The sequence below is a fragment of the Sciurus vulgaris genome (genome assembly GCF_902686455.1).
Source record: "Sciurus vulgaris genome assembly, chromosome: 3".
NCBI classification, from domain to species: Eukaryota; Metazoa; Chordata; class Mammalia; order Rodentia; family Sciuridae; genus Sciurus; species Sciurus vulgaris.
In genome coordinates this window covers 175,184,443-175,211,155 of record NC_136463.1, presented here as the reverse complement: position 1 = coordinate 175,211,155, position 26,713 = coordinate 175,184,443, and the positions used below count along the sequence as shown (strand labels likewise).

Sequence of the window (26,713 nt, the reverse complement as noted above, 5' to 3'; positions counted from 1 at the left end):
TTCTTTTCAGTTAGGTTCTCCAATGACTTCCTCCCATCTGGAAGAGGTTATTCCCAGCCTCTCCAGCACATGGAGGAAGCTCATCCCCATGAGCTCTGGGCCTCCCCATTTCCCCCATTCCACCTCATCCGCATTTTCCCCACATCCAGCTCACCCACCCTGATGAACCAAGCCACAAAACTCATGTTATCGCATTTGATAGACATTTGGCATTTCTTCATCCCCCTGTCAACAAATATTTATTGAGCAACTGCTATATGTGTAGTATGGCTCTGGGCACGAAGGATACAGTGGGTAAGGAACCATATCGAATTGCTTTTTCTTCCCTGATCTCTGGGAGCATGTTGTAATGAGGGAGGGTAGACAAAAACCAGCAAGAAACAATGTTTTTAAAAATTCAATTCATAATGAGGGCTCTCTGATGAAAGCGATAGGCTAGAGAAGGGAGGAAGTGAATTTAGCTTAAGGAAGGTCTTCCAGAGGAGATAACATTTGACTTGTGACCTAAAGTATTAGGAGACAGTCATGAGAAAAGCTGGGGGCGGGGCGGGGGAAGCATTTTTGATACCAGACACAGGGAACAACAAGGAAAGAAAAAAAGATTTATATAATTCCCTGTTACTGCATAGGAATATTAGGCATGACTGTAAAACAATTAAACAGGTTTTCTTTGTGTTTTCTTATTTGGGGGCCAAATCTGTCCATAGTCCCCCCCCCCCCCACTTTCATTGCAAGAGAGACTAGAACGTCCTTAGAACGGTGAATTTTTTTATATTTTTAAGAGCAACCCCTCTGTGAACCCACACAGGCACTGTCCAGCCTGGCCACCTACGTGCTAAGGGAGGACTGCAAAGTGATGCTCTAAGTTCCTCTGATCAGTAGAAGAAAACATAATTCAGGGCTGGTACAAAATTTGTCGCATTTCTTCTTCATAGCTGGGGTCACAGGCCTGCTACGCTAGGTGTTGCACTAAAGGCCAGGCAGACTGTCATTAGAGCTGGATCCCCACAAAACTAACTTGACGCAAAGGAGAATTGAGGACGAGAGATCTGGACAGCCATCTGTTGCCGGCCTAGGTCATCACCTATCTCTTGGCGCACAGGGTCCCAACAGCAGTAGTTTTCTGTTGACAAGGGCTGGATTCCCAGGACCCTGCGGGTACCTCATGATGTCACCGCAGCCAGGAATCCAGTGTTCTGGATTTCCTTCTCCGTCATCTGCCTCAGTAGACCCACCGCGGCTCCTCTGTTCCAGAGCCGAAGATCAGTGGGCTCTAGGGGACCAGGCAAAGCGCCCGAGGGATGATCTGTCCCTTTCCGGCCGCGTCCGGCGCCGTTATCCGCATCACCTAAACTGTGGACACTGACCAGGTGCGCCCCCCTCTCCCAGGGGGCAGTCAAGACAACGTGTCCTGTGTCCAGGGACGCGCCATTGGTCCTTGGATCCCCCACCCCCGCCACTCCGCACACGCCCATCCGGGCGACCCACGTGCAGCTGGGCCACGGCCGGCGCCGCACCTCGGGGTCTGCGCGTTTCCGGGCGCTTTCTGGGCACAGCCCCACGACGGGGACCCTTTGGGGACGGAATCCGGGAGGCCGTGGAGGAGCGAGGGCGCCCCGGAGCCCTGGCGCGGGGCCGCTGCGGCCCGCTGGCACACAAAGGCGGCGGCGGGAAGGCGGGGCGGGGCGGGCCGGGGGCGGGGGCGGCAGGAAGGGGCGGGGGCGGCGCGGGGCGGCGATAAAGCCCGGGCCGCGGGCGCCCGCTCCAGCACTCGGGCTGCACGGGCTGCGCGGGCTGTGCGGAGTCTGCACACGCCGCCGCCGCCTCCTTCCTTCCCGGCCACCGCCGCCGCCCTCCCCGGCTCCCCCGCCCCGCCGAGACCCGGCTCCGGCCGCACCGCCCTCCGCGGCAGCCACCTGGGGATCCGAGCGACGGGCGGTGAGTGTGGGCTGCGCGATCCCCGGCGCGGGAGGGGCGCAGGGGACGGTGCCCGGGCTCCGCGCGCCGCCAGCTCCGCTCCGCGACCTTGCTCCCGACCCGAGGCGGCGGGGCGAGCGGGGCCGGGGCGCCGTCGTCGAGGCGCAGGGAACTTTCTCAGGCTGCCTCGGCCGAGGCCGGGTGCGCGCCCGGCTCGCGGTCCCGCCCGCTGCAACCCCGAGCAGCGCCCGGGCTGGGCGAGGAGCGGCCGCGCCGGCCGGGGCGTCCAGGTGTGCTCACATCTGGGAGCAGAGGCCCGCGGAGACCTTGCCCGAGCCCGGCGCGGCTTCCGCGGGTCCCTCCGGGCCGGCGCCCCTGACCCTGAACCTGAGGAATCTGACTTCTCGCGGGCGTCCCTTATCCCGTACTTTGCCTGTGCGCCGCCGGACAGGGAGAAACGGACTCTTACTCGATACCTCTGCCTGAGCAGGGCGGAGGGGACCGGTGGTTCGAGGGAGAGCTTTACATTGGCTTCTGCATCCGGTCCAAATCTATCTAGCAGGTCCTGCTATTTTCATCATCTGTTGAGATGGGAATTGCGAGACTGCTTAGTGACTACAGATAAGGTGAAAGTACGCAAATTCTGGACGGAATTAGGTATTTCATTTGCCCGCAAGCTGAGCGAGGAGGGAAAGCTTCTATTACATAAGACAGCACTGCACCTTCAGGTATTATGGAAGATGCTATTGAAGATTTTAGTGCTATCATGAACAAAACATGATCCAAGTGTGTTTCTGTCTTGAGATATCTTAAGTGCTGCCGAGTCTTGCTTTGACTAATTTGCAGAGATCATTCTTATATTTAGCATAAACATAAAAAGCTGTTTGAAGGTTTGTCTTCCTCTTGCAAGCCAGGAAGCAGTTTATTTCTTTGAACTGATCTGCAACAATTTATTTGATGATTTTGTACTTTGGAGATTTTATATCAGAAGTTGATCACAGATGACAGCATTGCTAATTTGTATATCTAAAGCATACTTAAAAATTGAAGGTACTTTCAATGCTATCTGCATATCTAAATCAGTAATTATGTGCCGTTTGCAAAATTTAAGCAAAGTCTTCTTTCAGGTATACAACTGAAGGTACTAGCCAAGATAATCTCAGGTTTCTTTCAACTTCTAGTTTTGAATCTTTATTAAAATTGTTATAAAACATATGTACAGTATAACTAATTAGAACAAATTTTAAAAATTAAGTAAAAAAAGTATAGTTTTTAAAACATTGTACAGTGCAGAGCACATTACTGAAGATCATGAAGATGTCATCCATCATTTATTTTAAAGAATGAATCAATGCAGAAAATTTCTACCTCCCATGAACTTCACATATTAGTGAAAGGACAAAAAGTTCTCTGAAGGACGTTCATGATTTGCAGTTCCACACATGGGCATTTAAACATTGGTCAGAGATTGTTTGAGGTGGAAGAGTTGAAAATAAGTTGGTGAACTAATCAAGTCCCCAGCCACACCTTCACCTTGCTGTCCGTGTCCAGGCAGTCCTTCTGTCATAGCATAGCACACTTGGGATCACAGGCTTTTTCTCCTTCTCTAGTCCCAGGGTCCATATGGGGGTGATCCTTCAGAGTCTCAGTTCCTTGCCTCTCTCAATCCTGTGGCCTTCACCCACTCCAGCTTCTCAGTACTCCAGACACAAGCAAATCCTGCTTTCACCCTGAGATCTTCATCTCTGGAGTCAGAAACTCCAGGGTCTTTATGACTCCAAACCACAAGCTCCTTCCTCCCAGGTTGCAAACTGGTACTGCCATTGTAATCTTCAACACAAGAGACCTTTGAAGCCTTCTCCCTCAGGTTTGGCAAGTGACCTCGTAGCCCATTCTGCTGAAAGTCAAGGTCACCAGACTTGCTCCACATTCTGCCATTTCTCTCCTCCCCAAACTTTTCCCTATTTGCCCAGTCATCCAGTAAATCTTAGGCATCTCATGTGTCTTAAGTATTTTGCTAGGCCTTCCTATATGGTAAATATAGCAGGTCCTTGTTCTCTTGGGACTATCATTCTTGTGGGAAAACAGCAGACAAAAAAGCAAACATAAATATGAAATCTATGATACATGAATAGAGTAGAATGACAGACAAAAAGTCAAGTTGGACTAGGAACTTGGAGAAGATTAGAAGGCCTCTGTGTGGCGATGACTAATGTCTCCAGCTGCTGAATCTTAGTGTATCCGTACAGGAATCTTCCTCCCCTCTTTCACTTTTGCATTCGGCCTCTTCCTATGAACTCTTTCCTCTCTCATCAGTAATTCTTAAATGCCATTAACTTCCTTCTTGTGCATCTCACCTCACTTCCCGTGACATTCCATCACCCCAGGCTCTTTAAACTATTTACTACTTCCCCAGCCCTCCTTTCTTTCTCAGTTCCTGCAAGCTGGTGTGGTCTCCCCAAAGAGAAAGACCCACGAAATCTCCTGAAGAGGCAAACTATGAGACCTCCTTGCACATTTGATGAGGCCTGTTTATGATTTACAGATGCTTTTCTCTGCTTGCCACCTATGCTTTTCTTTCTGCCTCCCTGGCATTTCTGCCACTTGCTGAGGTTATCCAGGGTCCTGTCACCACCCCTCTTCTACTTGGCCTAGAGTCTGGGTTAATCATGTTTCCACAGTTTCAACTATTACCAGTGTTAAGTGAGTCCAAGATTGGCATTGCATTAATAGCATTCTCCTGTGTTCCAACTAGTTACCTAGATAGTCTAGTAATGTGTCCAGTTGCATAAGGAAAAAAAAAAATCCCAAACTGATTTTAGCTTCTATTAACAACCCCATAACCACATCATCATCAGCCCAAGTCTGTCATCCTCTTTTTGGGTGGTGGCTCCACTGATCTCCAAAGTATATAGGAGCTTCCAGTGATGCTGGACTTGTGCATTCTCACCTGGCAAGTCACCAGGTCCTGTTGCTTCTCTTTGCTGTGAGATCCCATAAACCTCTACTGTGGTCATGCTGACCCTGCCCTTGCTTTAGTATCTAGAAGTGGCAAAATGGCGACCAGTGGGCAATTTCCAACTGACAGATGTGTTGTAGACCTAAACAAAGTACAGAAAATTGAATTAATATTTAGGAATCTGGGTATGTATCTTAGATTTATGTCTTAGATTTATAGCTTCTCTTTAAGCCAGAAGACCTGTCACATGAGGCTCACATTCCCAAGTGGGAATGCGCCCCTCAGTGACAGTAGTTTTCTGGCTCACATGGCATCCGAACCCACAGCCACAGGCTGAGACAGCCATTGGCAGCCTGGGAATCCCAGAGGCTTGCTGTGTGGCTTTCCGCACCCAGTTCTGTATCTTTCTCTCTTCCATATTGTTGCTGGTGTGATCCTCCAGCCCCCTGAAATTCAGATCTGCTTGTGTCCTTCCTGATGGAGAGTTAGTGCCTCCCTCTTGATTTGGGATAAATCCCAACCCTGAATAAGTGTCTCAGATTGAAAAGGTGAGCAATCTCGTCTTGGGGCATGGTTGTACCTGACTCTCTCAGAATGCTTTTGACCTACTGCAGAGCTCTTGTCTTACCTCACCGCTGTTTACACCCCATTTCTACAGACCCCATCACCCTCACTTCCTCGAAGCCCCCCTGGCAGGAGAGGCACAGGGTGGATTTCATATCCCAGAGGGCAGTGGGGAGCCTGTGGGTATGGAGGCACAAGCTGCCCCAGGAGCTCTCAGCCCTTGGAACGTCTTGAGACCAGAGTTCACTCAGCTGCATTTCGACAACCCTAGCACAGAGCCAGGGAACTTTCCATGGTGCTCCAGGGATTCACCAGGATGCAGGCCATTTACAAAGACTGACAGGGTCTCAGTTTTCTTCAGCTCCTCCCACCTCCCTACCTTGTATCCTTCCCCAGGCTATTTGGTGGCATACTGGGCTTCCTGTGACCCTACATACCATGGAGCTGTGCTGTGTCCTCCCATTTAGCTCTGGCTGGACTTCTGCCCAGGATTCCCGTCCTCCTTCTAGGTTCAGTGTCTGGCTAATTTCACCCTTTTCCAGACTCAGGTCACCTGTTCCACAAATTCCTTCTAGGCAGTCAGTACCCAGTCCTCTGTAGCACATGGGCAGTGCTCACAGATGTGCACCCCGTGCCCTGTGCATACACCTCTGTGATGGCAGCTGCTGTCATGTAACAATGTACTTTACATACTAACTCCAAGCTCTGGGAGGATGTGCCTTTGCTTTAGTTTTATTCGTACCAGCTGTGGTGTGTGAGCGAAAGACATGTGTATGGGGAACTAAACCGTCTGTGTATTTTTCACAGGTCTACTGCAAGTTTTATGGAAGAGTGTTTGTTTTAGGCTTAAAGGGGAGTTCTCCCCAATCCCACCCTCCACCTCTGGTTTTGGTACTTCTGAGTTTAATGTGTACCTTCATACTTTTTAAATTTGGGGCCAACATGTGTTTTGAGGTAGAACATTACTCAGACAGGAGCAGTATAGAAGTGCTTCTGTGCCCACATTCACTTGGACTGTGCTCATCTGAACTCTTTCAGCTTGAGTTTGTTTCCTTGGGGTTCATGGATGGATTGCATTCCACTTTCCACAGTTTGCACAAGGTTGGAGAATGCATTTTGGTTTATTTCCATTAACCTTGGTGATGGTGATGTCTGACCTTTTTTTAAAAAAAAAAAAAAAAAAAGATAGATTTTTCTGGCTAATATCTTCAGTCAAGTTTGGTTGAAGCATTCTAGTTTGTGCCATTGATGGTCTATATGAACCATCCAGAAATCAGTTTCTTTGTATAGTGGATATCATTGAAATACATGATCTCAAAGGTATCTTATTAATAGTCGTATAGATTAAAAAAAAACTTTAACTTTTTGACTTTTCTTTCAGATTCAGCTTTCTTATAAATATCAGATCTAGATGAACTTTTTTTTTTCAATGCATTATTCTATGCTTATATACTATGATGTTCCTAGCTCTCTTTTTAAAGTCCATAAAATCATTCAGTATTAGTATTCACAAATAGCATTGTGCGCCAACATGAAGATTTAGTTTGTATTCCCATTTGGGGGCATACATAAAATTTTGAAATAAATAGGGTCCACTATACATGGTTCTTCTTTGTAAATCTGTTCCCCCTTAAAGTTTTCATCTCTTTCCAAATCATCTTTCTTCATGAATAGATTGCACACTTGATCTGGAAATCAATGTTGGGTTTTTAAAAAGTACTCTGAAGTGCTGAATGGAATCAAATGCAATAAATTACATCTTTAGGTTATTTCTTTACGTTCCCAATTTGTCCAAGAATGTTGAAATATTTGTACGGTTTTATTACTCTTTTGAGAAATGCCACCTTCCAAGTCCCTTTACACGGTCAGTGAGTCTCCCCTTTATTCTGCTGTTAGGTTTCTAGGTCTGGATATAAGCCCAGTCCAGAGAAGTCAGCATCCCTCCTGTGATTCCTTTTGTGCATGGGATGGCCACTGAGCGTAAGCAATCCTCTGACTATTTGTAATGCCATTGGTGTGTTTTGACAAACATGGCCCACATTTCATCCTTGAATTCCTCCCAAGGTTGGGGTGGACACCATGGTTCACCATCAGATCTTGAACAACCAGGCTCTTGCTACAGTTTGACCTCAGACTTTGCCCTTCATTTCAGAAGATAATTTGAGAATTGGAATCCACTGTGCCTTTCTATTTTTATCAGTTAATCCTTAGGAGAAAAATAATGTAGAAGAGATTTTAATGTAAGAAAAAATCTTATGAAAAGGCGGAAAGACTTGCCTGTAGTAGCTGCAAATCTTGGTAAATTGCTTTATTTTTGTATTTCTACCCCTGTTCCCCCAGTGAGAGCTTTGGTAACCTGGGGAGTTTCCCTTGAGAGCATACCAAAAATAGCATCAGTGCCTTCTCTCTCCACCCTTCCACCTTTCCCCCTCCATAGAAGGGAGAAAAATAACCACTTGTTTTTGCCCTAAGTTTTATAGACCAAATCTTGAGAGTGGGTGTGGGTATGTGAGAAAGTTTAATGCCAAATACAAAGCCCACTCCAAAACGAATAAGGTAACTACAAGTGAAAATAGATGCTTCTTTCTTTCAGGAAAATACTGTATAAATAATGGCAGTGTTTGCTGCTTCTACTAAAAGTCATCTTTTCATTTTTTAAAACAAGGAGTCTACTTTAAGAAGAGTTATTTTTACTGAGGATTTGGTTCAGATGATATGAACTATTAATTCCTGCATCATCTTTTGCTTAAAGTACCTGTGTCAAAATAGCTCAGGCAGAAACATGGAATACCTGGGGAGGGCTCTTGGCTTCCCTTGCTGACCCCTGGCCTGGTGGAGGTGTCTCTGGCTCTGAAGTTGACTAGAACAAGAGACTGAGGGTCTTGAAGGTTCTCTTCTGCTTTGTCTCTCTCTCTCTCTCTCTCTCTCTTTTTTTTTTAAGATGTTGACTTTTATTTTATTCATCCATTTACATGTGGTGCTGAGGATGGAACCCAGGGCCTCACACATGCCAGACAAGTGCTCTACCACTGAGCCACAACCCAGCTCCATTGTCTCATGTTTTCACTTCTCTCTGCTAGTTGTTTTCTGTCCCTCGGAGACCATGCTTGCAAGTAGATCCAGGCTTCCTCCTTATACCCTCACTATCAAAGAGGGAAGAAACTTCTAATTAAAAAAAGAAAAAAAATCCTGGAGAGGAACTCTGACTGGCTCAGTTCTGGTCATGTGCCTTTCCCTGTGCCAATGACTGTTGGTGTGGAGAATGGAGAACTGTAATTGGCTGAGTCTGAGTCACATGTTCAACCTGTAGTCAGCAGCGCAGGGAGTATTGAGAAGAGGGAGTGCAGGGCAGGCAAGTTACCCAACTGCCATTAGTTTTCAGTTGGCAGCCTGTGGTCTCCTGGAACCTCATGCCTGCCTCGAGGACAGTTACGAATATCACTCCCAGTCATACAGTCAGGAAGGAGGGGCGTGGAAAAGCTGAGGTGTCCACGGTCACACAGCATGTGTGCGCTGATGTCAGAGCCTCGACCCAGGTTGGTAAATGCCTAAACTGGGAGCCAGGACCACAGCAGTGTTTATGCGCATCAGAAAGAAATGCCCTTTCTAAGACTCCTGATGTCTCCTGATGTCCTCCAGCAATACAGAGTGCACCAGATGGAAAGAGGCCAATATTTTTATGTTATTTGAAGTAATGTTTTTATGCCTTCTGCCCCCCACCCCAATTTGTTCCTTAGACACTTGTTTTTTTCCCTTGAGACTGGAGTCTAAAATTAGTGCTGAAATTTGGATTGAGGAGGTAGAGTACATTTACACAAAGTCCAGAGGAATTGCTTAGGCTGCACTGGATAAAACTCAGGAGAACCAAAGAACACGTGTGACATGGTTTTTAAAAGGTACTTCACTGAACTCTGTTGGAGAGTTAACGTTTCTAAAGTTTATAGTTACCTTTCTTTTAGAATGTCTCCCTTCTAATTTAGGTTCTTTCCCTCTCCTCCTCTTTCCCTCCTCCCGCTCCTCCTCCGCAGGGGTAATGAAGAGTGTGGAGGCTTAAGAGTCCAGTAGACTGTGGTCTGAATCTAGTTTCTGTCCGTTGCAAGCAAGAGGCCGTGGCCACGTTCTGCATTTTCCCGATTCCCACTCTGTTCATCTGTGAGTTGGGCCTGACGGTGACCACCCCTTAGCTCTTGTGGGACAGAGTCAAGCTTAGGCACTGACTGCAGTGGCAGAAATGGAACTGAGTTGAGGACACACGGTGGCTGTGACCATGGCCCTGGGTTATGTTTGTCACAGTAGTTCAGGCAAGTGCTGCACTTTCTCCGGACTCATTTCCACTGTGTTTGACGTGATGAGTGAGTGACTTACTCGGTGTGCTTGCTTTGTGTCTAGTTCCCTGTCCGGGACACTCAGCAGGCAGTACTCCCTGACAGTCAGGGGCTCTTCTGCAGACTTCAGGTTCTTCATGTGCTGAATGACTGCTCTGTGAGACACCCTCCCTCTGACTGCACTCTTGTGTTGAGGGGAAAACCAGTCCTGTTAGCCAGAATTCTTTTGGGGGGCATGTCGCACCAGCTCAGGCAGCTGGGTGCTCTTTTCCCTTGGGTTAGTTGCACAGAGCATATAATCTGTGGGGTGTAGGTCTTTGTCGCGTAGCATCCAGAGCTGCCTCTTTGCATCTTGTTTTTCAGACTGGAAAAGTCCCTCTGCTAGGTAATGGTGTCTGGGTATCTAAGAATAACCATTTTAAGCATGTGCTTAATTACTATTTGATTCCCTCAATATACAAGAGAGTTCTAAGAATGCTGGATTGACCTTAGCAAACCTTTCCAGATAGGAAATGCATTTTCTATCTGTTGATATGACTTTTTTAGGATTTAATGGCAAGCATCCATTTGGGACTTCATATGACACCTGGTATATCCCTCCACCTGAACTATTGCTGTGACAGGACTGGGAGATTCTGTGTGCTGGCTTTATTATAAAGAGAAATTTCTTTCTGAAGATTTTCTCTTTGAAATCAATTTACTAAAAGACTCATATAATCTTCGGCCAAACTTATGTTAATTTTTTAATGACATGTTGGTTAAAATAGCAATCGGAGGAATGACCAGAGTTGCTGAAGTATTCATAATAAACCTATTCTTGTGCAGCAAGGTGGTAAATTATGAATACCAAAGTGGTGATCATACTAATGTGAATTAGTTCAGTGTAGTTGAAGGTAGGAAAACATAGATATTCCAGTGTGGATATGTTGCTTATTAGTCTGTTATTTCTTTGGGCAAGAGATAGTACATATTTTTACATGCACTGTGGGAAAATCACATTCTCGTCCTGCTCTCTGTCCCGGGTCGTCTTTATCCTGCTGGGAATCCTCAAGTCTCTCCTACCCCTTCTGGGCTCCTTCCACTGTACCTGGCACAGAGGAGCCAGAGAGATGCTTCAAAGGGAAGAAGGAAATGAAAAAATGATCCCTAGTGTGTCAAGTACTGCTAGGCATGTATTATACGTGACCTTGTTGAATCCTAGAAACCCTTTCAAGGTAGAAATTAGTTTCAGTTTATAGTGAAAAGACTCAGGTAGGGAGACAACCTGCTCAGAGGCTCTGTGATGGTTGTGGTCTCCAGGTTTGCATGTGCTCATGGTGGACAGAGTTTTCAACCCAAAGATGCTTTTTTCAATGACTGAGCCTAACCATTGGGCTGAGCAATAAGGCAAGGCCACACAGAGTCAAGGGCAGGACATGGTTGGACAGAGCAGGGATTTTTGAAGTCGGATGAGCTTAGGTTTAAATCCCAGGTCTACCCTTGGTTACTGATTGGCCTTAGGCCAGGTACTCCCTCTGTACTCCATTTCCACAGCTGGAGAATGTAGAGGATGAGGATGAGAAGCATCACATTTGTCCTGTTTCACAGTCAGGGAAGCAGGGATACTGTGACTTAAGTCACTTGGCAAGGTTGGGGCTGTGGCAGATTGAAAATCAACCTCTCTGACCTCTGTTTCCTCTCCATGCACTAAGTCTGGGTACAGTTGGCAATAAAGTCCGTCATCTGTCACACATCCTTGGCAGCCCCCTTTTTGGGGCCATTCCCAAACTGTTTTCTAGAGCCACATGAGCAAGCCATGTGGCCAGTTCACATCTCCTTTTCCCTAGGCTCCCTCCCATGTTTCTGAAGGGGCTTCTTCCCGGAGAGTAAAAGGAATTCCACTAGACTTGCTCTTGATGTAACTTCCCTGCACAGGACTTCCAGGATTGAAGGTGGCAGCCCTGTAGTTTTTGAGTGTGGTCAATTTAGGAACTAGTTTTTGAGCACTTACTCTGTAACAGGTGCATGGAGAAGTAGCTTTGAGGTTTTAGCCACTTAGGCAGAGAAGGCATGTTTATGATACTTTAGCAATTCAAGATAGCCTAGAACAGTGGCTTACCGTGATGGGGACAGGGAAGCAGTCAGGGAGGGCATTGTCCATAGAGGATTTAAAAGCAACAATGAAATTATCGTAGCATTGATTTGCTTTTAATTATCACCATGTGTCTTGGTGATAATGTTCCTCCACTGGAACAGACTGATCCTACCACCCCGCCCTGCCACTGAGTCCTGCACTGGGATAATAGTCAGCTGCCAAAGTGAGTGACGCTAATGAGGTGTTGGGGAAGTCAAGCTGGCAGTGGTCAGTGTGTACTGAATCATTGGCAAGGCTGCACAGAAGTCTACTCCCTCCCTGTTGGCCATGACTGCACTCCAGGAGAGTAGCCCGTGACCATGAGACTGGAGCAGTCACTGAGGTCTGTCTAACTGTGGGCTGGGAAGGTACCTTATAAATGTGCATTGACTTGATTCATCCTCCAAGTGGCCCTGAAAAGCTTGTGGTCTGAGGTGGTTCTGTAGGTGAGGAACCTGGAGGTTCCCTGAGGCCAGGGAATGTAGACAAGTAGTGGGATACCTTTGTGTCCTCCTGTGTGACCTCAGGGCAGTGAGGCACAGTTTTTAGGTGACCAGCTGGGAGATGCAGTGGGGCTAACGCAAAGCCTTTCACATGGAGAAGTGACTTACATGTCATGATGTGTGAGAGGTGAGTCTCCCTGTGCAAAATGAACTGTCAGCCGGAAGCTGATGAATGTGGATGCCTGGCTCGCCCTGTGGGTGACAGAGCCCTCATTTTTATCTTTTACTTTACTCTCTGTAGAATTCTTTTTTGCCCTAAACTTTGTAGAATTGGTATTTATTGATTTGGTTCAGCTAAGAATTGTTTGTTTGGCTCTCTGTGACTCAGTGCTACAGATCACTCCCTCACAGAGGAGAAATTACTTCCCTTTAAAAAGAGGGTGAAAGTTACTTGCATGCAACTTTTACTTTCATTCAGTACTCATGACTACAAGACCCAGGCATACCAAATTGCAGGAAGGCCCAACTCTTCTGGGCCAGGTGCACAGGTGGAATCTGGGGCCTGAACAATACCTTGATAAGTCATCAGGAGGAACATACATGGAGTGTTTTCTCCATGAAAAAGAGTGTTCCAATTTAAAGTCTCTGTGTCTCAATATGAAGTGAAAATTTTTCCAAGATTGTTCCTCAGGAAAAAAGAGCTGCTATCTCATAGGGTGCTTTCTAAATCTTTCCAGTTACCAGGTCCCAATAAATTCACTAGTCAGTTTACAAAAAGGTAGGTGGTTGACACCCATGAATGAATAGTTGAGAAGAGCCAGGGAAGGCACCTCAGCCTGAAGTTCCTGTGGTCAACAGCTGTGTTTGTAGAGATTACGTGATGAAAAGGGGCTAATTTTTTTGAAAAAGGCAAAGACTTTGAGTACTCATTATTTATTCCTGAGATTATAATGTCATGATTGCCAAGTGTTGAATGTTGTGTAAGTTCAGGTAATACTAGCTGCTGTAACAAATAAACCCAAACATATGCTCAAATGCTGCAGGAGGTGATTTTCCATTTGTATAAGACCCACAGTGAGTGTGTCTGTGAAACCAGGTGATTCTGTGACCCAGCCTCCCAACATCTGTGGTGCTACTTTATTTCACGGGTGGTTGTCAAGGCCCTGGTGCTAGTCAGCATCAAGCTCATGGTAGCAGAAAGCTCATGAACAGTTGCCGATGAGACGTTCTGGGCTTGGGAATATTGTGATCCCTTCTGCTTCTGTCTCTCCACTACAGTTCAGTCTTATGATCACACCTGTATACAGTGGAGGCTAGGGCATGTGGCCAGCTCCATTGTTGGACAGATGAGGAAGTGAGTCAACTGAGGAGCTGGCTACTCTCTGGCAGATGGAAAGACCATTAAAGAACATTTTTAAAAAGTGACATAGTCAGTAATCTGATGCAGGGATTGTGAATATATTTTTGCCACACGAGGGCAATGGTCCTGATACACCGTTCAAGGCTTGTTGTGGCTTTGGGTGGGATTTTCAGTGCCAGTGTCACACATGGATTTGGAAAGTGTTGTGTCACACGTACCTTGGACAGTGAGGAGATGCTGTACTTGGGAACCCAGAAAGTGATGGCAGGATCTGGGAGCCGCCTGTGAGGAGTCTGAATTCAGTTGGTTCATGGAAAGTGGGAGTGGAAAGACACTTCCAACGGTCATGTGATTTCATGTATTTGTCATTGATCTTGTTTAGTCTGGGTTGACCTGCTCTTCCAGGGGCCACCCAGGTCTTCTCTGTGGGAAGAGGAGGGTCGATTATCTCATCTGAGAAATTCTTGGTGCTCATGTGGAAATTAGAGATCAACCAAAGAAATCAGGAATTTGTTGAAAGAAGAGTCATCAGGTGTGCTGGAAACTCAGTTCTGCACCTGGGAGTGAAAGGAGAGGCAGAAGCTCAGGAGGGGCATCAGCTGGCCCTCTCTCTGGGAGAAGCCCCGACCCTGCCCACCTTGAGGTGGGACACCCCCGTCTTCTGTCTGCTTTCTGACTGGGTGATATGGGCAGGTTACACAGCCTCTCTACTCTCTCTGGGTGAGGTGACTAATCACAACTCTGTGCACACAGCAGGAGCTTTATAAATCTCCAGTGAAGCCACATACCAGCCCCCTTTTGGAGAACACCATCTCTAATGGACTATGAGCAACTGGGGAGATGTCCTCTATAAAATGCAGATTTCATTGCACAAGGAAGCTCACTCCCCCCAGCCACAGCCCTAAGGATTCCCCAGAACTGTGTCTCATACCAGAGGTTAGATAAGGGTAAGAAAATGACCTTTCATTAAGTCCTTGATTTTTATTTCTGGACATCCTTGTTCTTCTGCGTTAGCCTTGCATGTGGCAGGGAGAAATGGCAGGTCCTACGAAGAGAAGTTCTGTGGTACCAGAGGTGTACCCGCCATTTTTGACAGTGTCTCATGTGGTCCTCATGGCAGCTCTCTGAGATACAGTTTGGAGGAGGAGGGTTGTCGCTGCTTATAGATGGGAAACTGAGTCCCAGAGCAGACGTGTGGCTTATCCTGTACAGGAAAGCCTAGAATGAGACAGGAATATTCCACAGTCCTATTCAAGTGAACTCAGGTTGCTTCTATGAAATAGCTCAATGTCCCTGTCATTGCCCCAAGATACCTTCAGAAGGTTTTGGCATCAGCTGCTACAAGGGAGGTCAGGGCTGGCTGATGGAAGGACCTTAGGATTTGCTAACCAAAGCCAAGTTTAGGACTGTGCTTCTCATCACCTCAGATGGTTTCTAGGCTTTGAAGAACTGTTTTAGGTTAGTGATGGCTTGCTGGAATTTTGTTGGGGGGAGTCCCAAACTTGTAAATATGGAGTGATCATCTTTATTTTATTCCATTGAGATTTATTTGTTTACACACTTTGTACTAAAAGAAGAGAATAAAAAGAGCAAAGAATTGGAGATGAAAGCTTCTTAAAGTGGAAGCTGTTAACTGTCTCCTCTGATCTTCCCCAAACCTCATTTCCTGCCCTTACTTTAGAAGTATTTCCAGATCCTGTGCCTGTGGATATATATTTTGATTTATGCATTTAGTTTAGTTTAGAAGGTAGCTCTTATAATTCCCTCACACACAAGTTAAAATGAGGGAACCAGGACCATCTACCTCTTATATAGTTCAAACTCTTTCTAGGTAACTCTGTGACTTATAATCTATGCCAGAAAGTTATGCTGAAGGATTTGAATGGACCTACCTGGGTAGGTTCCTTTTGTGGAGCCTGGGTAGAAAGGGGATTTTGTTACAAGAACCAAAGCGGAAAACAGAAAGAAGAGATGCTTCATGTGTCACAGGATCCTTCTGTGGATGCCGATACTTACCTCAAAGCAACCCCACGGTCATCTAATAAAAAGTGGGATGTTATGACTCCATGACTACCAGTGGAATCCATATTTTTAATGCAACATCTTTGATGGATTTGGAGGGAGGGTAGGAAAGACGCTGTCTCCTTTCTCTGAGCCTCCTCCCCAGTATTTGGACTGCTGAAGCGAACCGCTTTGGGGCTCAGGTGTGCTAAGAAGCCGGTCTGTCTGCTCTCAGCTCTCCTTTTTCCCTCTCTGTCAGCTCCTATAACTTAGCATTCTCTTGCTTTCCTTCTCTTTTCCTTGAGAAAAATAGATAGTAAATGCATTTTGGTGCCAGAGAAGAAAAAACATAAGATGGCTGATTAAAAGTACTGCTTTTTATTTGTATGATGTCAGAGAAGGTGGTTGCTTAAATAACATCAGCTATTGGGATCCACAGCCTGAAGCGTGGAAGAAAACCTCAGTTTATCAGCACACCAGGGTTGTTGCGGATCATAAGAGCTGGATGCATGATGAGAGGATTCTTTGGACTCTGTGAGAAGCTTGATTGTCATGGGAATGTTGACTGGTAAGCCCTGCATAGAAGCAAGTTGTTAGCCCAAGCCATAGAATTAAAACCTGTGTAGTTCCACGTGACTCGTAAAGGCCTAATGTGTCAGCAGTTACATGTACTAGGTTCCTTCCCTTCACCCAAAGGTCGGGAGTATCTTAATTCTAGCCATAGATAATGTGAGAGAACGGCCCTGGGTAGCAGGTTATTGAAATTTCTAGTTTCTGTGTTTTTTATTATTTCTAATTATGTTTCATAAGTTGTAGAATAAAAGTTAAGGGTCGAAGGTTTGCATACCTCAGGAACAACCTCAGTTGTGACTCGTGCTTCCTCTTGCTTTACAGACGTGGGTGTGCTGTCCATAGTGCCCATGACTTAAGCTCTAATGCTTTTTATCCTTTGCCCTTTGGTTATCCTTTGTCACTTGCCCACCACTGGTGGCTGCTCACCCAGGGCACTTGGGGCCGCCTTTCGGGTGCTCACCTCCTTGTGCTGATTTGCTGAGGAGTGGGACACTGATGATCCAACAGTGTCGTGAGCAGAGGCGAGGCAGGCAGCCACCTTCCTGATTGCCTGGGGCTCCTGGTCCTAGTGTGGTCTCACTTTCTGCTGGGTTTCTGGGTCCTTCCAGGGCGCTGTCTTCTGCCAGTCTGTAAGCTGTGAAGTCTGGCTCTGCCTTCCCTTCCTTCTTGCTGCTCCTGCCACTGCGCTTTCCTCTTGGCGCAGAGCCTCAGTGACTTGTTAACTGGGAAGCATGTGAGCTGCTTGTGTGGCCTTGGGGGCTCTGTTAGAAGCAGGCGGTGATCACAGTCAGGTAACTCCCTCGCTCTCAGCACGTGTTACTTTGCCAGCCCATCTTCATCCCCACAGACTCTGCTCTCTACCACCCTTGATGGACCATCTTGATCAGCCATGAACAATGTGGAGGCGGCCTCACTCCAGGGCGGCAGCTCTGGGCACATAAAAGACCACCGTTCCGACTCCTTGGAGAAAGGTATTCTTATTTATACATGGTACCTTCCTCCAGGCAGGTGTCTTGCTGCTGTTTTGGAAATTTTCCTCTGGGCCACCAAGGTTTGAATCGGTCAAGTCTGGGAGTGTTTATTTTCTCAGGAAAAGCAACCTTATTAAAGCCATTGTTTCAAAAGTCACTCGGAGCATTGAAACCTCAAATCATCAATTCACAGTGTTGAAATTTAGGGGTGGATGGGGCTTCAGGCAAGCAATATTGAATTAAATGTGTAGAGCACTTTAAGACAGCATTTGATTGTACATTTAAAATAGGCAATGCAAATTGAAATTCCTCCTGGGTACTTTAAATCATGCATTATATGTGCACTATTTTCAATTAGCTGAAGAAAAAAAATGAGTTTGGTATGGCTCTATTTTTACAGCTGGGAATTGCTCAGAGAACACAATTGACTATTTCATACATGCGAGATTTATTTAAATGACTCGTGGGGCATTTGCCGTTTAACCAATAATTGAAAATATTGTTGCAGTGTGGCAGGTAAAACTAGGAAATCATTTTGCATTCCTGAATAGGTGCTATAAACTCGGTAGCAGATTAGAGATGGGCAGACAGGGAGTTAGCTCAGTAGAGACGCGATCCTTGGCATTTCAGTCCTGGGTTTTGCCCTAGCACAGAAAGAAAGAGAATGTTGAACTGCGGGGTGGTGTTTTCAGGAAGGACCACAAACACTAAGGTGGCATTTAGACTTTTTAATGTGCCAAACAGACAGGGTTCACATCAGGTATGAGGAGCCCTGTGCTACCCCCAACTCTCCTCTGACTCCTCCCCCCCCCCCCCCCAATCTTTGTACCTTTTCACTTGAGGATTCACCTGGAATGCTGATAAGGAGAGCAAAGAGAAAGCCGGGTCTCTCGGGATAGGCCGACACACCCTCCATGGCTGTTAAATACTCTACTAGGAGTTGGGATTGAATGTTCCTACTGAAGTGAAGCTGCGGGAGGGTTAGGGAATACTGTGTGAAAATCCATTATTACTCCTGTGATTCAGAAAAAGTAGAGGTTAACTAGGCTTTTGGAGGCAGAATGAGCAGTTAACTGTCAATTTCTAACCTTTCTCTCTTAGTCATTCTCAGCTGGGGCAATCCTTCCTCTCCTCCAGGGACATTTGTCAGTGTCTCAAGACATTTGGCTGTCACAACTGGATGGGGACTGCTACTGGCTTCTCATAAACAAAGACCAGAGATACTGCTAGATATTCTATAACGCTAAGCTCTCTACCTACCACAAGGAATTATCCAGCCCAACATGGTAGGAATGAATTAAAAAAAAAAAAAAAAAAAAAACCTTCTCTGGAATATAAGTGTATGTTCAGGAAAGAAAGAAAAATGAGAAAGAACATTCCAATATTTAAGTGTATGTTCAAGAAAGAACAAATGAACTTCCCAGATATTCTAGATCATAACCTGCTCTAACATGGTGGCTACTGTAATCAACCATAGCTTGCTATGTGAAATAGGTTGATTTTTGAAGGCCTCCATGTGTTGTCTATGTATTGAGAACCTATGTGTCCGTGTGCCCTGTTGGGTACAGAGGTAACAGGACAGACAGGGTCCCTGCCAGGGCTACAAGCACAAAGATCCAGGAAAATGATAAAAGTCTCGATCAGATGGAACTTAAGCTTGGAGTCTTGAACCTGAAAAGAGCCCGCAGCTTCAGCATGGAGAAGGATACCAAATCCAGGACAGGCAGCCACTTCCTTGGGCTGTGGAAGGTGCGCATTTCCTTGTAAGAGGTGAAGGAGGCCATAGGAGGGTCTGACTCAGGTCTGGAGGGCCACCATGGCTTGGCTGTCCCTGTCAGCACAATCAGAGGAGAAGGGCAGGCAGTGATTTGATGTCGGAGACCCATGTTCTGGTCCAGAGAGGTGATGGCTTAGACCAGGGACCAAGGAGAGAGCAAAAAACCATTCAGGACATATCCAAGAGATATGCATGATGGAGTATGTTGATGTTCTGGATGGGTTTGGGAAAGGGTAAGTCCCAGTCTTTGGGCTTAGATTCTTGAATAGATGGCTGGTGACATCACTTAATAGATGTGGGGCCAGGGAGAACAGCAAATTTAGGAGTAAAGAGTGCTTTTTCCTCCTATCCTTTTTCCTTCTATTCTTGAATTTCCATGAGAACATTTACATATCTTTTTTTCTTTTCCCTTTCTCTTTCTTTCTTTCTTTCTCTCTCTCTCTTTCTTTCCTCCTCCTCCTCCTCCTCCTCCTTCTTCTCTTTTTTCTTCTTTCTTCTTCTTTCTTCTTTCTTCTTCCTCTTCTTACACTGGTTTAGGGTCCACTTGCAAGCATTTGAGGTTTTTCTCCTGGGTCACCTCTTCTCCTAGTGCCATTACACTTGGCCTTCCAGTGCAGCTGAGCATGACTTCCAGGGGGTCTCTGGCAGTCATCACGCCCTTCCTGTGTGAGGTTGTTTTACCCATCTAAACACACACAGTACTGAGAGTGGCTTGAAATCCAGACTTCTGCCCTTGGACCTCTTGACTTCTGAGACAAGGCTTGATCTGGCTGTGCCTCACTAAAACTTTTTAAAAATCACTTTAGTCTAGTCTCACCCTATTTCAGTTTCAGGCCAGCAGGAAAACACTTCTTATTCTTGAGCTCAGCGGCTTTGGAAAAAGCACAAGGAAAGTTGCCAGAGCCTGCGACTGTTTCCCAAGCCCCCCCAGTGCCCGTCAGTCATTTCCTGACCCTGTTCCCGGGGCTGTGGATGACAGCTGCATCAGGCTGAGCTGCGGCCCCAGGGAGGGTAAGAACCCTCAGGTCTGCTTCCCTGAGGACCTGTGACCAGATGTGAAACTCTGGCAATGTCACATAGTAGCCTTTTGAGTCCCTTCTGCAGCAAAGAAATCAAAGAAATGGCCTGCAATTGAAAAAAGACCATGAGTAAATTTAAAAGGCAGCTTTAAATTCCTTTTGATTTTTAGAAATTAGAACTCAGTAGGAGAAAATGCAGTAGGAGAAAATGTTAAGATAGAATGTGGTGTAGACCTTCAGAGGCAGAAGAGAGGCCCCAGTCCTTGTGAGGAGATAATAATGGCAGAAGCTAGCTTGAACAGGAGCCTCAGGAACTGTCCTATCAGGCAGAATCCCACAACTCCTGAGGTTAGGACAATTGTTCACCCTTGTCACAGATGGAGGAACTGAGGCACAGTGGACTTGTCAAGTCGTCAGTTAATTGTTCTTGGATCTGAGCTTTGAACTTGGGTGATTAGTCTCAGGAGCCTGTAGAGGCCAAGTGTAGTGTCCTAAATGCTTTTATCTTTTTCTTAAAGACCAAGAATTGGTGCTGTCACAAACCAAATGATTAGGAAAATGTATAATTCCGAAACACATATTTGGGTACCTTTTTAAAAGAATGTCTACAGTTTTAATGTGCCTGTAGTATTGGAAAAGGAAGTAATAGAAGGCTTTGTCTGAAGATGCAGTGGCACCTGGTGGCTGACTAAAATCTTAGTTTCTTTTTCCTTTTCTTTTGAGATAGTTGTAGATTCATACACAGTTGTGAAAAACAACCCAGGATGATTCCATGATCCTTCACCTGGTCACCCGCCGAGGTAATAGCTCGCATGACGTCGTGTGGTGCTGCCAGGGGAGGTTGACACAGATGCAGTCCATCCTCCTGCCTAATTCAGACGCCACCGCTGATGTGTCCTCATTTGTGTGTGTGTGTGTTTACTTCTCTGCAGCTTTAGCCCATGTAGGTGTGTGTCTGTACCACATTAAAGGTACAGAACAGTTCCATCACGAGAACTCCTCTGTTACATTCACACCAGCTTGGCCCCTCCCTTTCTCCCTGCCCCCGACAACCACTGCTCTCTTCTCTCTGTCTTACCATTTTGCATTTCAGGACTGGCACATGGACAGAATCATTCGCCATGTAGTATTTGGGGATTATCTTTTTCACTGAGCAAAAGTCCCTCCAGCTGCACCCAAGTTGTTGTGTGGGTCAGTAGTTCATTCCTTTGGCCTGCTGAGTGGTGTTCTGTGGCGTGGGTGCACTGCAGTTTGCTTAGACATTCACTCATCAAGGAGCATCTGGGTTGTGTCTAGTTGAAGGCTTTTAGAAATAAGCCTGTTATGAAAATGGGTGTAGAGGGTTTGGTGCGGACGTGAGCTTTCATATCTGGAGTAAATGGTCAGGATTGCTGGATCATATGGTAAAGTGCATGTTCAGTTTTGTAAGAAACCGCCAAATTGTTTTCCAGAGAAGTTGTGCCATTTTGCATTTCCCTCAGCACTGTGTGATGAGTCACCCAGTTTCTCTGCATCCTCCCTAGCACTTGCTATTTTCCCTTGTTTTTATTTTAGGCATAAAATGATACCTGATTATGGTTTTAATTTGCTTTCCCCTGGTGGCTTTTAACAGACTTATTTGCCATCTTTATGTTCTCTTCAGCGGAATGTCTCTCAGTGTCTTTTGCCTATTTCCCAAGTAGGTTGCTCATTTTTAATGACTGGGTCTTAAGAGTTCTTTATGTATTCTAGATACTAGTCCTTTATCAGGTATGCAGCTCACAGATTTTTTTCCCTGCTATCCTTTTTATCATCTTTACTGGATCTTTTGCAAAGCAAAATTTTTAATTCTGATGAGATCCGATTCTTCAGTTTTTTAGTTCATTTTGTTTAGACATTTATGCTTTTGGTGTTAAATCTAAGAAAGAGTAGGATTTTGATTCCTGCTTATTGTAATGTGCAGTGACTAGGGGTTGAAGAAGGCAGTGGACACGGTGGCCATCAGATTATAAGCAGTTCTTCCAGCTTCTCTCTGTTTGGAGCACTGGTGTGTGTGGCGGTGAGCTGTTTGTTGGGGTAACAGTCACAGGGTTGACTTGTCTTGCAAAGGATGTAAGATGATGATGGTGTGAAAAAGTATTTCCAGAATCATCCATGGTGCTTCCTCACATGAGGCATTTTTCACTTGAAACCTTCTCACTGGAGCACTTTCCTTTCCCTAGCCCTCTTCCTCCTTGCCTGGTCATATCCAGCTCATCCCCAGTGTCCACCCCTGTGGCCTTCCCTCAAAGTGCCCTCTCTGACCACCCTGCCCACACAGGCACATTGCACTGCTTCTCAGGGCACTGGTATGGTAAATATGTAAAAATGAATGCAGACATCAGTTCAGGAACAGGAAGCTGTGGTGGAAGTCCGTCTCCCCTCTGGGCCAGGCTCTCTCCACCCCAGGAGCATGAACATTTTGGACTGCACCGTTCCTGGATGTGGGACATGTTTAACAGCATCCCTGGCCCCTACCCGCCACACGTCGCAGCCCTTCCCTCCCCGCTCCTTCTCAGTTGTGAAATGCAAAAATGTCTTCAGACATGGCCCTTGTGCTCCTTGGAGGACACAGTCGCCCAGATGGAGAACCATGACTCTTAAGAGCCGGGGGAGGAGACGTGCTAATGACCCCGATACAATCAGTGCACGCTGTGTGCACGTGTTGCATTAGAAACTGTGCCTCATTGATATTTACAGTTATTACATGTTAATCGAAAAAATTTAAGAACAAAAAAAATCTAGGAGAGTAGCACCAAGTTGCATTGCCCTTGTTCCCTCCCTGGCACCCTAGCTCCGTGCCTGGCACACTGGTGCTGCGTTGACGTTGGTGGGACGCGTGAGTGGACTAGCCGTACTTACTCTCCAGCCCTTCTTTACAGGACACTGTTGGAAATGGCACCCTGCCTTCAGACGAGCCAAGTGGGTTCAGTTGTGAATTCAAGCCCTAGACATCTGAGTCCCAGACCACATCGCCCAGTGTGGGTTTCCTTTCCCTTCACCCCGCTGACTAAAATAGGAACAGGCGAGCTTTGGAGTTCCTGCCTGATTAAAGCCCACATCCTCTGTTAGGGCTGCCAAAGGGGGGCCCTCGCCGCTCAGGAAAGAGCTCTGTTCTTTGCAGGGCTCACAGGTCTCCCACTCTGGTCTCTCCTTCTGAGGAAAAAAGGGCATCCCACAGACAGGTGTGGCCTCCCAGATTTGCCCTTTTTAGGGAACTCTGGCCCAGGGCTCTCCCGGATACCCGAGTTGGCACTCACCTGCCGAGTCTCCTTTCCTCTCTGGCAAGCCCTGCCCCTTGCATGGGGGGTAGGGAGGAAAGTAGGGGTTTGGCACAGTTTTACTTAGCTAAGCAGGCAACTGGGTATAATTGGTTTTGAAAGTTGCAGGGAATAAGTACAGTGGTTGAAGACTAATTTAGGGTATGTATGAACATTTTAGGTTTCTCTCTGCCTGGTAGTTCTGTTCCCTGAACCTGAATGATGGAGCTGCCTTGGTTCAGCCAAAAAAAAAAAAAAAAAAAAAGGTGGCCACAGGGGAGAGACCAGGCGGGGGCAGGAGGACAGGACAGGATGGTGGGTGGCGCTGGGTTGCAGCCAGCCTGGCTCCCAGCTGCTGCTCTGTGGGAAGGGTTTCAGGAGGTAGCGCAGGGGTCTGGGGCTCATCCTCCTTGGGGAACGACTACCCAGTGACTCAGCCTGTGCGAAGGCCCTCCATCAGCTTCTTGCAAAAAGAGGAAGTATGGCGTAGGCCTTCGTTCCCCTCTAGCCTCAGAACTTCTCCAAGGACCATGGGTGAACTTGGAGTGATAGATTTGATAAGTGGACTGGGAGGCCACTGCTTTGATCACTGGCCACACAGTAATTCCCTTCTAGGATTCACAGAAGTAATTGGCTGGGTTCCTTCCTCTTCCACATGGAAAAACCTCAGGGTGAAATCACAAGGAGAGCCGCTGTGTACTTTGGGGTTGATGTAGTTGTCGCTTTGACTGGAAGCAGTGTCAGAGTTGAGACCGAGACCTGGATTCTCAGTGAAGGGACGTCCCTGCTCAGCTCTTGGCCTGTGGGGAGGGTAGGAGTGGGGACTCCTGCGCTTTTCTCAGCCAGTGTGCTCGTCTTGGCCTGCTGTTCCCGGGCGTGGGGCTGCCTGTGCCCTGCAGGGGCTCACGCCCACATGTAGCAGCCTCCTGGCCTCCACCCTTGGAGGCCCCAGCACTCCACCCAAGTGTGTCAACCAGAAATGTCTCCATACATTGCCAGATGCCCCTGGGGACAGTGTCCCCCTCACAGGTGGACGAAACACAGAACCAGAGTAACAAACATCATGTTCCCTTCTCATGCCCTGTAGGCTGTGGTCACTTGTTTATGCCAGGCGTGTGGTGATGTAAGCCCAGGACAGAGAGGTGAAGAGCCGTGTTTCTCCACCTTTTCCTTGGCTGGACACACAGGTGAAGAGTGCCAGCCATTGGCTCCAGAACGCTCTGCCTTGTACAAACTATACAATGTACGTAGGCCTCTTAATTTTCCTGGGTCTTAGCTTCCATCATCTATCAAATAGATATACGAATGCCCAATTTTTTTTTTTTTTTTTTGTACCAGGGATTGAATCCAGGGGTTCTTAACCACTGAACCACATCCCAGCCCTTTTTATTTTTTGTTTTGTAACAGGGTCTCATCTAGGGCCTTGCTAAGTTGTTGAGGCTGACTTTCAACTTGTGATCGTCCTGCCTAGGCCTCCTGAGTTGCTGGGATTACAGGCATGCACCACCTTACCTGGCTAATGCTGACTTCTTAAGCGAAGGATGGTACTAGATGTTGAATATAAAACTTTGGGTACAGTGTTTGGCATATAGTAAATAAATGTCTTAATCCTTTCTGGCTGCTATAACAAAACCCTGTAGACTGAGTAGCTGATAAACAAAAGAAATTTGTTTCTCAGTTCTGTAGACTGAGAAGCTAAAGATTGGGGCACTTGGTTTCTGGTGAGGGCCTGCTTCATAGATGGTTCCTTCTGGCTTCTTCCTTGTGTGGTCTCATAAGGACACTAATCCCACTCATGAGGCTTGCTAAGGCCCATCATCTTGAGGGTTAGGATTCCAACATATGAATTTGGGGAGGATACAGATATTCAGACTCTATGGTCTGGGATATACATTTTTAAGATTAACTCTAAATATCAAACATTGCCTTTCAGTAGTCAGCCAGTAAATGATGGCTATTTTTTTAGTACTTACTGATATATTTTACAAGTTCTAAGCCTGTTGGATTTGAAAAAACCAAAACCAAAACTGCTACCACTTACAATGCTAATAGGACAGTTAATTTCCAGTGAATTACGATTTATTTCATCAGCATATTGAGGTCCTACTATATTCTAGGTACTATGCTACACAAAATACAAAAAATTAATATACTACCCTGCCATTAAATACCTAGTATATAGATTTAGAGTAATAAATAGGTCAAGTTGTGTTCATCAAAATAGGGCCACCATTTACTGAAAAGAAAAAAAAAAAATCCCAGCTTATAGTAGGGCAGAACATTCATCCTAGTCTGGGTGAAGAGGCCTCGGTGTGGTACTTGTCAGCTCTTTCTCCTTTTCCAGCCCATGCCGTCTTCATCTGTGCTTCGTGATACTCTGACTTAGCAGCTTTCCCTATGCTTTGGTACACCCTCAGCTCTCAGCTAATCCAGAATCTAAGTTTCTGCTGCTAATGTTTTCATGAACAGAAAAGGGATGCTTGTTTTAAGCAATGTGTTCCATTATCCAAGTTTTGAAAAATACCAAACAGTATACAGAATAATAAACTATCACCTTCAAAAATTGTTGTATGGATGGGGTATTTCAATATCTGTCCTTTTAGGTTTTTTCCCCTATGCCTATGTATGATTTTTACATGCTTCATACCATAAATAGTTTTCTTTTTTCAATGAAGATATAACCAGAGTATATTTCTCCTAAGTTTTCTTCAGAGCTAGCTCCTAGCAGATGAATGATACTGTTTCAGCTGGTGTCCTTGCCTTTTCCTCGCTGTTGGATGTTATGGCCCACGTTCTCCCAGAAGCAGGCCACCAGCCAAGGTTAAACCCAAGTCATTCATGAAGGAAGTGCTTCCAGGTCCAGACAGTGAGGGGATGGGAAAAGTGGGAATCAGAACAGGAAGAAGCTGAGCAAGATATAATATCAGGTGAAGTCTCACATGCAGAGCTCACAAAGCCCTCGAGACTCAGTCACACAGTGACCAGGGGTCACTGGCTGTTGGGAATGGTGGATGTAACTCTCAACCACTTAAGGCCCACTGAGAAACTGGGCTCCAACTCCTGCCAGAGGCAACAGGTGCAAACCTTTAGCAACAGAGCACACAGAAGCTGCAGGATAACTACACAGAGCTGATAAAAGGTCACACTGTCCCCTCCATTGGAGACTTAGGATGCAATTAAAATCACTAGTTCAGTTGTTTATTGCGAAGAATACTGCAGTGATATTGCTACTTTGAACATTTTTGGACTCCAATCTTCTTGATTATTTTGTCGTTGATTGACAAAAGGCATGTTACTGTTTCTATAGACATATACATTTTTAAAATTCTGCATACCAAGGATTGCTTTTCAGAAAGACTTTTTATTGATTTATGCTTCTAACACTGCTCACCTTTTACTGGCAATGATCTAGA

At 46.2% G+C, this 26,713-nt stretch overlaps 2 protein-coding genes across 2 annotated transcripts in view; both read left to right on the top strand.

The window, feature by feature from the left end:
• Positions 1 to 266: 266 nt before the first annotated feature.
• Positions 267 to 25,071, top strand: LOC306655792 (uncharacterized protein; the record flags this gene model as incomplete). Its single annotated transcript, XM_079130402.1, has 4 exons — positions 267 to 294; positions 1,390 to 2,645; positions 24,388 to 24,543; positions 24,708 to 25,071. 4 exons carry the CDS (start codon positions 267 to 269, stop codon positions 24,717 to 24,719), a joined length of 1,452 nt encoding a protein of 483 aa, XP_078986528.1. The 3' UTR covers positions 24,720 to 25,071.
• Positions 1,767 to 26,713, top strand: part of SERPINE2 (serpin family E member 2) — a 58,764-nt gene continuing 33,817 nt past the window's right edge. Inside the window, exon 1 of the mRNA XM_079135145.1 lies at positions 1,767 to 1,938. The gene's annotated coding sequence lies outside the window, so the exon portion shown is untranslated. The remainder of the gene's footprint in view (positions 1,939 to 26,713) is intronic.